Raw genomic sequence first — 12,218 nt, 5'->3', positions numbered from 1 at the left:
CTGCTGCAGGACCAGTACCAGAGCCGTTCCTGCAGTAACTGCATCCCGGAGCCGCAAGGTGATTTAATGCGAGGAAACCTCACTTCTGCAGAGGGTTTCTGACCTGGGCTCCGGATAGACATTCATCCTCTCTAGAAAACCAGAGCGGGAACAAATGGAATTATCCACGCAGGAGTTGTTTCCGCTCCAGTGAGTGTCCCACAATCCTGATGTTAGGGGGCTGCAGGATCCCCGTCAAGTCACCGCGGGTTCCTGAGCTGGTGGGGAACGCTTCTGGGACCCCGCGCGGCGCGGAGTTGGCAGCGGTGCCACGTCGCCGCCCAGAGGAGGCCCTGGATTGCGGCCCATTCTCACAGCTTACCCTCCGCGCCTTCTACCTCCACGTCGGGACTCGGATTGGCCGTGCCTGAGGAGCGGGCCAGTCGAGAGTCCCACTGCGCAGGCGCGGGCTTTTTCGCGCAGGCCGGCAGGCCCCACCCCTCTCTTTTCCCAATTCAGCGCCGCGGGATACCGAACTGTCGTGCGTATGCCTTCTATGCCGTCCTCGCTTTGCGGCTGCTGTTTCTCCACGGCTCTCCCCTTCCCCCCCTTCTCTCCCGGACGGCTTACTTTGCGGCAGCGCCGAGAGCCCCACCCCCTTTCTCTGCGGAATCACCATGGCGGCTGGGGTAAGTTTGCCGGCTCTGGCGATCCAGGTCACGGTATCCGACGCCATCCTCTGCCCGAGTGGGGCCCTCCGGCGTCAGAGGAGTTCTGGAGTCGAGTGGGGAACTGGTGGGGGGTCTAGAGATCGTACTGTTGGAGAGCAAGGCTTCCAGGCCCCGGAGGGGAACTGAGGCTGGGGCTCTCGGAGGCCAAAGAGGTGGAAGGGTCTGGGGTAGTGGAGAAAAGAGATGTCAGATCCTGGCCGTCTGGGGCCTGAGAAAAGGGTTCGGGTTCACTGCCGCTTCGAGACATGGTATCCGGGCAGGTTGACAACTTTTGTGACCGTTTTGTGGGGCAACAGCAGGGACTGGGTTAAGACGAGGGTCTTTGTGGGCAGGTACGGCTGTCTCCGGTTAAGGGCTCATCATCGGGGAGGTTGGAGAGTGAGAGGAATCCCCGGACGGTGGAGTCAGCCCAGCTGGACCGTTAAGAGAAGGGCTAAGAGAAGGAGAAGCTACTGCCAGGGAACTCACTGCGGGACGGGACGGGCGGGGGTGGGGGGGACGTTAGCGTGACAAGAAGGAACGGGCTTTTGGGGAGACCTGAGTTGATTTGGGAGGAGAGGATGCCATTCGGTTTCGCCTGGCTGTTCTGAAGGGAACTTGGAAACGGTCGGTGTGTGTGATAAACAGTGATGGTGCTTTAAAGGGATGAGCGGCTCAGCGGTGGAGTAGGCAGGTACTCGCCAACCATCAATGAATGAAACCAGGGAAAGGAGGAGTGTCTGTCTGTCGGCAGGTGGAGTCTGCGGGTGCTGGAAGTTCTGGGTTTCTTGAAGATACATTTGAGGGGGCGAGAGTGCTTCTAGAGCTGTCCTTAGGGAAGGTCAAACCTGTCAACAAGCTTTATTTAGCAGTTGGTGTGTAGTTCTGTCCCCGGTATTTCAGAGGACTCTGATTACACATGACAGATACCAGAGAATTTGGTTTACCAGAGGGAGTTGAACGGATTGGGAATAACTCAGGGAATTTATCCCTGGAGGTGACATTTAGAACTGAGACCCTTCTGTCATTAACATTCTCCATCTTCCCCTCCCCCCACAGACCCTGTACACATATCCTGAAAACTGGAGGGCCTTCAAGGCTCTCATTGCTGCTCAGTACAGCGGGGCTCAGGTCCGCGTGCTCTCCGCACCACCCCACTTCCACTTTGGCCAAACCAACCGCACACCTGAATTTCTCCGTAAATTTCCTGCCGGCAAGGTGAGTAGGACGGTGGAGAGGGGTCTCCGGTCCTGAGAATCCAAGGAGGCCTGAAGACGGCCTCCATCTTTAAAAGGGCGCTTTCCATATTACAATCTATTTATTTTTTTTACATTTCATTGACTTAAAAATTTTTTCATTTTTTTTCCTTTTTTTTTTTTTCAACGTTTATTTATTTTTGGGACAGAGAGAGACAGAGCATGAACGGGGGAGGGGCAGAGAGAGAGGGAGACACAGAATCGGAAACAGGCTCCAGGCTCTGAGCCATCAGCCCAGAGCCTGACGCGGGGCTCGAACCCACGGACCGCGAGATCGTGACCTGGCTGAAGTCGGACGCTTAACCGACTGCGCCACCCAGGCGCCCCAAAAAATTTTTCATTTTAAGACAAGTGTGTATTTGCACATAGTTGGGAATAATGCAGAGCCTGTTCAGTGACCTGTTGTAAAATTCACAGGTTTCTTTATTTGTGGGAGAGAGAATGAGTTTTGACTGTTTTTAGTGCAAATGTATCAGGTATCTGCCATGAGCTGACTGAGGGGCTTTTAGAGATGGGTAACTAACCATACTAAACAGAGAGGAGATCAGTGTAGTGTGGGGAGTACCACCCTGCTTTCAAGAATATGGAGAAAAGAGACAACATTTAGTTTCTGGTCTTTTGCCTATTTGATTGAGGGATTTTACATAAGTATTTGATAATATCTAAATCCTTGGGTTTTCCATGTGAGTTGAGATACCAGGGATACCAGGTAACTTAAATATTTTTGGTTCTGGGGTTTCAGATAATATCAATAGTTTGTGTCAGTAGTTGCTTGTAAGGATCATCAGCCTTATAAAAGAACCTTCATCCAAAACAACTCTAGGGCCTGGGATTGGCTAGTGAGAAATTACTGTGTACTTTACTTACTATTTTTTTTTTTTCATTCCACTCCTCTTTCGACTGTTTTATCCCAGGTTCCAGCATTTGAGGGTGATGATGGATTCTGTGTGTTCGAGAGCAATGCCATTGCCTACTATGGTAATTTGTGGTGGGAATGGGAATGGGAAGATCTGGAATGAAGGAGGTAGGAGAGGATAAGGGTGAGCTGGAGTGACAGGAGAGGAATTTTCATGGACTTGGATTGGTGTTGGCATGACCCCAAAGTTCTGACCTTTCTGCTCTGCCTCTGCAGTGAGCAATGAGGAGCTGCGGGGAAGTACTCCTGAGGCCGCAGCCCAGGTGGTGCAGTGGGTGAGCTTTGCTGATAGCGACATAGTGCCCCCAGCCAGTACCTGGGTGTTCCCTACCTTGGGCATCATGCACCACAACAAGCAGGTAAGCCTTGGAACTTGGGGAGAAGCCAGGGGCAGGGATGGCATCAGCTCCTGAGTGTCGGGAGTAAGGAATTAAATAGATTGAGGAAAGGAGATGCTAAGAACATACGGATGATAAAAGACCTAATCTCTTGGGTGTGAGTTTGGAGCACTGGGCTGTTGATGGTATCCGGGTTGTTTTGTCACATAGACCCAGTGGAGGTGGTGCCTGTCATGAGTGGTCAGGGGAGAGATTTCTGCTGTAGAAAAGCTATACCCAATGGCAGGAGGGTGGTTAAACCGGGTGACCTCTGAGGTTCCTTCTCAAATCCAAAAATACAGGACTGTGGTCAGTATAGTGGGAAATTAAGCCAGACTGCACCATGAAGAAATTTGACATTGAGAGCTTCCATGTCTGATAACATTTGGAATGATCCTAGAATCTGACTCCATTGCAGAAGGGTTGGGGATGAGCCAGAACTTAGTAGGTGAAATAGTTATCTTAGTTCGATCATTGGGGGAGGGGAGCAGGGAAGAGGGGGTACCCACTATTAAGTTTGGTCATTTGAAATCAACAGGCCACAGAGAATGCAAAGGAGGAGGTGAGGCGAATTCTGGGGCTGCTGGATGCTCACCTGAAGACGAGGACTTTCCTGGTGGGCGAACGTGTGACACTGGCTGACATCACAGTTGTCTGCACTCTGTTGTGGCTCTATAAACAGGTGACGTTTATAAAGAATCTGGGTCGGCAGAGGGTAGGTGGGGTTAGAAACTAAGGGATGAGTCTGATGAGTCATTTCAGGTAACAGCTCGACTCTAGGAATTCCAGATTTGAGTGCCATGCTGCTTTTCCCCTTTCTGAGAAGTCTGGTAATGTTCTGTTGTCCTGATTTCTCGGTGGCAGCTAAGATGTTTCGTTTTGTTCCCATATTTCTTGGGAAAGCCAGCTGTGCTTGGTTGTAAAGACAGAGCTGGTCGCTTCATCAAGAAGATCTTGTGGAGGCAGAATTAGGTTCGGTTCTTGGCTTCGTTACTTACAAGTTGTAGGTAGAGGTGAGTGAGAGCGACTGAGAATTCATTTAGTCCTTTTTTCTCTGTAAGCTATAAAACCAGGGTAGTAGTAATTACTCTTGAGGTTTTCAGGTCAAAGAAAATGACATGTTGCTGGGTCCCGAGCAGCAGCTCTCGGACTGATGCTGGTCCAAAGCAGTAGTATGGTAATTGTAAAGAAAAAAAGCACCTACTTTGTGTCAGACACGGTGCCAGGGGCCTTGCAGGCATCATCTTAGTCTTGCTCTGCTGTGCGGGTGAGGAGAAATTCGCACCTGGTCCAAGGGCACGTAGCTGATAAATGGTGAAGGATTTGAACCCAGCACTGCAGAACCAACACTGCTGGCTGCTGTGCTCTATCTCTGTGCCAAGGTCACTTTCCCTCTGGTCTTAGCAAGCTACAAGATGGTAAATGAGTTGGTTTATGAAGCTGAGTTTAGTTTAAGGGACCGTGTGATGTATTGAAATACTTTTTTGCTTTTGAATTTTTATTTACTTATTTTTGTTATTGAACATTCTTTAGTTTCTGAAGTTTGGATCGTGTGGTTAACATAGATGGTATTTGTTAATCTTATTTATTTGGCAAAATGAGTAATTGATAGCTCTGTGTGTCTGCACTTTTTTTTTTTTTTTTTTAATTTTTTAAATGTTTTTTACTTAGGGAGGGAGACACAGGATCTGAAGCAGGCTCCAGGCTCTGAGCTGTCAGCACAGAGCCCGACACGGGGCTGGAACTCACACACTGTGAGATCATGACCTGAGCCGAAGCTGGGAAGCTCAATTCCCAACTGATTGAGCCACCCAGGCGCCCCACCTTTTTTTTGTTTGTTTATTTTTGAGCGAGAAAGAGAGAGAGACACACACACACACACACACACACACACACACACACACACACACACGGCATGAGTGGGGGAGGAGCAGAGAGACAGAGACACAGGATCCGAAGCAGGCTCCAGGCTCTGAGCTGTCAGCAAGAACTATGCGGGGCTTGAACCCACAAACCAGAAGATCATGACCTCAGCCAAAGTCAGTTGCTCAGCCATTTGAGCCACCCAGGCATCCTCCCCTCCCCCCCTCCACCTACCTACCTTCCTTCCCTTCTTTCCCTTCCTTCCTTTCCTTTTTTTTTTAATGTTTATTTATTTTTGAGACAGAGAAAGACAGCATGAACGGGGGAGGGTCAGAGAGAGGGAGACACAGAATCCGAAACAGGCTCCAGGCTCCGAGCTGTCAGCACAGAGCCCGACGCGGGGCTCGAACTCACAGACCGTGAGATCATGACCTGAGCCGAAGTCGGCCGCTCAACCGACTGAGCCACCCAGGCGCCCCCTTCCTTTCCTTTTTGTAAAAAAATTTATTGAATTGAAGATTGGAATATGTTGGTGTGAATTGGCTTTGTAAAAGAAGTAAGGTGCCAGGGGCGCCTGGGTGGCTCAGTTTTTGTTAAGTGTCTGACTCTTAGGTTTCTTTTTTGTTGTTGTTGTTGTTGTTGTTGTTGTTATTATTATTATTTTGACTCTTAGTTTTTGCTCAGGTCATGATCTCTTGGTTCATGAGTTTGGTTTGTGAGTTCCAGCCCTCCATCAGGCTCTGCACTCTCAGTGCAGAGCCTGCTTGGGATTCTCTCACTCCCTCTTTCTCTGCCCCTCCCCTGCTAGTTTCTCTCTCTTGCTCCCTCTCAAAATAAATAAGCTTTAATAAAAAAAAAAAAAAAAAAAGGAGTAATGTGCCGTGTAAACATTTGTGCTAAGTAGATTTGTAGTAAATGAGGGGTGGGATCAAGCACCCGTTAAATTGGACTGTACTGTGAAGAAGAGGAAGGTAAGCAGGAAGTAGCCCCCCAGGTAAGAGGGTACTCTGGGGAGCTGCCATCTGGGGGCTCGAGAGGAAGGTGGAGCTTTGATCTAGAAAGAAACAAGGGTCTCTGGCTTGACACTCTTCAGGACCTTTCTCTCCACTGACTCGGTTTCCACCCTTCTGTTCTGACAGGTCCTGGAGCCGTCTTTCCGCCAGGCCTTCCCTAATACCAACCGCTGGTTCCTCACCTGCATTAACCAGCCCCAGTTCCGAGCTGTCTTGGGGGAGGTGAAACTCTGTGAGAAGATGGCCCAGTTTGACGGTAGGTCGGAGCAGGCGGAAGAGCCGTGCGACCTGACGCAGGGGCTGGTTCATTCAGTCTCGACCCTTTGATGTTCCATCAGGCTTTTGGGTTATGTGGACCCACAGAATGTAGGGTATCCCACATAGTGACCGACATTTCAGGAAACTTGTTTCATAAGCATACGTACCCTCACTTGTTCGTATTAACGTCTAGCAACAGTGGTGCGTGTTTGTTGCCGAGGGTTGTGTTCTTGGCTTGGGGACGTATGGGGAACTGCTGGCAGCGCAGGGCCTAGGCCCCTTCGTAGTCCCACCCGGCAGCTTTCCTCTGTTACCCTGCTCACTGCCTGGCTTTAGAGGCACATGGAAAGAGGCAGGACATTGAATTCTCTCCCTTCCTCTGTACCAGCTAAAAAGTTTGCAGAGAGCCAGCCTAAAAAGGACACCCCAAGGAAAGAGAAAGGTTCTCGGGAAGAGAAGCAGAAGCCCCAGGCTGAGCGGAAAGAGGAGAAAAAGGCCGCTGCTCCTGCTCCCGAGGAGGAGATGGATGAATGTGAGCAGGCACTGGCTGCAGAGCCGAAGGCGAAGGACCCCTTTGCTCACTTGCCCAAGAGGTAAGGATACTGGAGAGTTAGGGACCCAGGAAGGCCAGTGCGTCCCTGTGCGTGTTCCCCTTACACAGCAAGGGCCCAGAGTTTTAGGGTGTCCGTGCAGGAGTGAAGGATGTTTGTTTGCAAGTAAAGCAACTTCTGAGTTTATTTTCAAGAATTGGGTGAATTTTACAAATTTTTTTTAACGTTTATCTTAGAGAGGGAGGGGGGGAGGGGAGAGGGAGACAGAATCCGAAGCAGGTTCCAGGCTGAGCTGTTAGCACAGAGCCTGATGCGGGGCCCGAACTCAAGAACCATGAGATCATGACCTGAGCCAAAGTCAGACGCTTAACTGACTGAGCCACCCAGGCGCCCCAAGAATTGGGTCCATTTTAAAAGTGGAAGGCAGGTTCTAAGTATGTTTCTTACATTTGGGAAAAGGATAAGAACTCCCTTTCTAGCAAATAGACGGGGCACAGCATTGGGTGTGGAGGTAAAGTGGTCTTGAACATGCTCAGTCAGATTTGAGAGCCCCCAGAGCTAACAGGGAGAGGATACAGAGAGCCTCATGTCTGCCCTGCTGGGTTGGCTCTGAAGCCGTGACACCAGGTCAGTGTCGTTTGATTGTTATTTTTACTGTTTGGATGAACAGACAATGTAAAAATTCTTACTGAGAAAAAGGAAGGTGACCATGGCTCCATAGTGCCTGTCTGGTTCATTTTTTGGTGGGGAGTTAAACCCCTCAAGGAGAAAGAAATAGATGGGATGGTCGTCACCCCACCCACTTCCAACCTTTTCAGTAAAGGTTGGGGTTCTTGGAAGAAAACGCGGTCAAAGGAAACTTTTGGGTGAAAATGGTGGGACATCTAGTACTTGCCCGCTTCTCCAAACTCAAGTTCTCAGTCACTGCCCTAGGTCATTCATTAGAATTGCAGGCCTTATGAGGTGCCTGGGTGGCTCAGTTGGCTGAGCATCTGACTCTTGATTTCACCTCAGGTCATGATCCCAGGGTCGTGGGATCGAGCCCCATGTTGGGCTCCTCGCTGAGCACGGAGCCTGCTTGGGATTCTCTATCTCCCTCTGCTCCCTGCCCCTTGCGTGCATGCTGCTCGCGCATCCTCTCTCTCTCTCTCTCTCTCTCTCTCTCTCTCTCTCTCTCTCAAAAAAATTGCAAGCGTTATGATACTGGTTTTGTCCGTAGCCACTTCACATATGTAGTTCTTGTTTTTCCCTGCTTTTCTCACCTGCTTACTCTGCCTTTCCCGAAGCTGTCTGGCCTTTCAATAGTTCTGTTAGTGTTTAACAGGGTTCAGCCTCCCTTATTTTGTACTGGTTTTCTTTTCTTTCTTATTAATTTTATGTTTACTTATTTTGAGAGAGGGAGTGCTAGCGGGGGAGGGACAGGACAGAGGGAGAGCGAGAGACTCAATGCCAAGCAGCCTGTGCTGGCAGCGCAGAGCCCCGTGTGGGGCTCAGACCCACAGACTGTGAGATCATGACCTGAGCTGGAATCAAGAGTCGGACACTTAAGCGACTGAGCCACTCAGGCGCCCTGTAATGGTTTTTTATGGGTTAACCCAGCATGAAGGTGCACACTGCTGGAGGGTACGATAGGAGCGTGGAGACCTCTAAATGACGAGCATCCTAGTGCTGGGTGGTCACCGTTAGGAGTTGCTGTTTCCCCATTTGGGGAGAAACTTGGAGTGTAGCTCTTAGGCTTAGCAGTTCATACAAGACCAAGGAAGGTTTCAGGTGCAGCTGTTCTTTACAGATGTATTTCTTTTTGAACCGAAGTGACGTACTTTGAACTTAGCACAGGGGCAGGTCAAGAGTTGAATAGGCTTTTTGGCGTGTGTGAGTATGCTCTGATAACTAACCCGAATTATATATGCTGTTGTAACATAGACACCGTTAATTTTTAGAGATTTTCACATATATTAGGTCTGTATACTCTGGGCAGAAAACAAATCAATGAACTGAAAATCTTTAATAAACTTTGCATTTCTTCTTTTGGGGAATGTTGGTTAATACCAATTTGTTGTATTGCCATGACGCTCTACTGGGCTGCCTACCTAGATGATTTTTCCCCTGGATTTTTTTTTTATTTTTTATTTTTATGTTGAGAGAGCGCGGGAACATGTCCGCGTGTGTGTACACACACGTGAGCATGAGCTCGAGCGGGGTAGGGGTGGAGACAGGGAGAGCGAGAATCCCAAGCAGCCCCATGGAGCCCCAGAGTTCGATCTCCCAAACAGTGAGATGGTGACCTGAGCCGAAATCGAGAGTTGGACGCTTAACTGAGCTACCCAGGTGCCCCTCCCCTGGATTTTTAAGATCACCAAGGTTATGTCTTCAAAGATGAATACTATTTGTCTCGAGTTAGTTCTAGTCCTTTTAAGGCCTTCCAGCTCAACTTGTTCCAGGAGCTGTTGAGAGCCTGTGGTCATTTGGTTGAGAAATGGATGCAACGTGGTCACAAATTAGAAAGTTCCAACAGTTTGGGAAGGTGTGAAGAAAAAAATCCCCGGTCCCTTTTTTGAGTGGTTGAGATGGAAGCTCCTCAGAGGAGGCCTCTGATGGGTATTTGGGAAGGAACATGGGACTCAGGGTTGAAGTCCAGCCTCTACTTTGCTGTAATGCAACAGTGGGCAGATCCGCACCACTTAATGGTTTCTAACTCCAGGGTTTGTTACTGTTATTTATGTTAGTGAATAATTGGACCAATGAAACATTTAGTAACGGCTTTTTTTTTTAAATAATTTTTTTGTGTATTTATTTTGGAAGATAGTGATAGAGCATGAGCGGGAAGGGGGCCAGAGAGAGGGAGACAAGCCCAAGGAGGCTCTGTGCGGGACTCTAACGCGGGGCTCGAACCTACGAACTGTGAGATCATGACCTCAGTCGAAACCAAGTCAGATGCTTAACCATCTGAGCCACCCAGGCGCTCCAGCCATTAAAACATTTGTAAAAAGATATAGAGTGATATAGTATCAAATTAACAAATTGTAGAAGGCACAAAACTACATACATCATCTTTGGAAAGTCACCAGTGGCAAGTGTATAAAAATATTAATTAGTTGTCTTGTTTGCTGGCATTGTGGGTTTTATAACTGCAAAGAAAAGTAGAACTGCTACCGTGAGAAGAGGGATCTCTCTGTAGCGGCAGAGCCTTCTCTGCTCAGTGTGCCAGATCTGAGCCAGATCGCTTCAAAAATAATCTGAACCTAAGGGCTTTTCAGCATCCGGACTTGTTCCTGGGCAGAGTGACTAAGGCCACGGGTGTAAGGTCTGGGGTGGAGTCCCTTTGAAGATGTTCACTGCTTACATTGCTGTCACATTGTAGTGTATGTAACCTGAAGAGGCCAATGGTGGGGGAAGAAAGTTGGGTGAGTCAGTTTTTAAGTGTGACTCAATGGGAAAGCACCCCCCCTCCCCCCAGGGGCCTGCCAGGAAGAAAAGGGAGTGCTCATTCTAGGTCTCCGCCAGGGGGCAGCAGTTCCCTGTGCCTTTCTTGGGGCTGCCTCCTTCCGGCGCGCCCCGCCCCCTGGGCAGGTCCCGCCCTCCTCAATCCCAGCCGATTTAGGCAGGGAGCAAAGGAGTACCCTAGACCCCTTGTTCGTACCCCCTTAGCTCTCTTCCCTCGTAAGGTTGTACCCGTTTGCCAGTCCAGTGACCTCTTTAAACCAGTACATTTTAAGTGAAGATTGCCCTTAGCTTCTTCTTTAGCCTGACCGCCCTTGGTTGCCTCAGTAGGACCTCCACGTTGACCTTGCTTTTTCCCTCCACTCAGTACCTTCGTGTTGGATGAATTTAAGCGCAAATACTCCAACGAGGATACCCTCTCTGTGGCGCTGCCGTACTTTTGGGAGCATTTTGATAAGGATGGCTGGTCTCTGTGGTACTCCGAGTACCGCTTCCCCGAGGAGCTCACCCAGACCTTCATGAGCTGCAACCTCATCACCGGTGAGCAGAGGGTGGGTCTAGGAAGAAGGGAGGACAAGGTAGTGGGTGATGTGATCCTAAAGGCAGCGTGTTCTCTCTCACCCCTTCAGGAATGTTCCAGCGGTTGGACAAGCTGAGGAAGAATGCCTTTGCCAGTGTCATCCTCTTTGGAACCAACAATAGCAGCTCCATTTCTGGAGTCTGGGTCTTCCGAGGCCAGGAGCTTGCCTTTCCGGTGAGGAAAGTTGTAGGGGAGGAGTCTGTCTCTTGAGGGTGGGGCAAGGGTATGGGAGACACACTTTTATTCCTGTGCCTTGTAGGCATTCAGGAGAGTTCAAGGAACATGTACAGGAAGGAGCCGTCACAGTCACAGGAGTTTTAGGAGCTGATGACATGTGTCTGAGCTGGAACACATGAGCTGGAACAGGTGTGGGACAGTATCTGATAACCTGACCACATGCTTCTCAACCTGGCCTTTTTTTCCCCAGCTGAGTCCAGATTGGCAGGTGGACTACGAGTCCTATACGTGGCGGAAACTGGATCCTGGCAGTGAGGAGGCCCAGACGCTGGTCCGAGAGTACTTTTCCTGGGAGGGGGCCTTCCAGCACGTGGGCAAAGCCTTCAATCAGGGCAAGATCTTCAAGTGAACATCTCTTGCCGTCACCTAGCTGCCTGCACCTGCCCTTCAGGGAGATGGGGGTCATTAAAGGAAACTGAACATTGAACCCTTACCTGTCCTGCCTCCTTTGTGAGTGAAGGCTTCTTCCAAGGGGACTAGTTTACGTTAAAGCAGGGTATTTTATGGGCCTGCGGTACCTCCCTTTGCAGGAGAGAAGTCTTCGGAAGAGCAGAGAGGCCTCTGCTCAGTTTTGTCTTTATTCACCCTGCCTCTACCGTGATGACTGACTGCTACCCTAGCTGGGAAAGATTGGATACAGTTAGGGTGGGTAGGGACATGGTGTTTTGTAGCCACCTTATTATTATTATTATTATTATTTTTTTTTTAAGAGAGTGTGAGCAGGGGAGGGGCACAGAGGGGGAGACAGAATCTGACGCAGGCTCCGGGCTCCATGCTATCATCACAGAGCCTCACCTTGGGCCTGAACTCCCAAACTGGGAGATCATGACCTGAGCCGAAGTGGGACTCCTAACTGACTGAGCCACCCAGGCACCCCAAGTAGCTACCTCATTTTTGAGGACCAGATTGCAGACCTTCCCCAGTGAAGGGAGAGAGTGCCTGCAAATGGTGGTAAGAACTAACCTACAGTAGTGCACAGTGTCAAGGAACTTCGCATTATTTCTCACAGATGCCCTGGAAGGTAGGTAGGTGGTGGC

The 12,218-nt window shown here is 49.6% G+C and overlaps 1 protein-coding gene across 1 annotated transcript; it reads left to right on the top strand.

Annotated features, from left to right (window-relative positions):
• Positions 1–641: 641 nt before the first annotated feature.
• EEF1G (eukaryotic translation elongation factor 1 gamma) lies at positions 642–11,608 on the top strand. The gene is made up of 10 exons (XM_047070932.1): positions 642–668; positions 1,749–1,907; positions 2,860–2,923; positions 3,078–3,220; positions 3,777–3,920; positions 6,241–6,370; positions 6,761–6,965; positions 10,732–10,904; positions 10,994–11,118; positions 11,372–11,608. Exons 1-10 carry the CDS (start codon positions 657–659, stop codon positions 11,528–11,530), a joined length of 1,314 nt encoding a protein of 437 aa, XP_046926888.1. The 5' UTR covers positions 642–656; the 3' UTR covers positions 11,531–11,608.
• The last annotated feature ends 610 nt before the right edge of the window (positions 11,609–12,218 follow it).

This window comes from Lynx rufus, unplaced genomic scaffold (genome assembly GCF_022079265.1).
Source record: "Lynx rufus isolate CCGP_SWC_20201006 ecotype Redwood Valley unplaced genomic scaffold, mLynRuf1.p SCAF_9, whole genome shotgun sequence".
Taxonomy (NCBI): domain Eukaryota; kingdom Metazoa; phylum Chordata; class Mammalia; order Carnivora; family Felidae; genus Lynx; species Lynx rufus.
The sequence above is the reverse complement of the archived record's forward strand: the minus strand, read 5'-3'. Positions and strand labels throughout refer to the sequence as shown.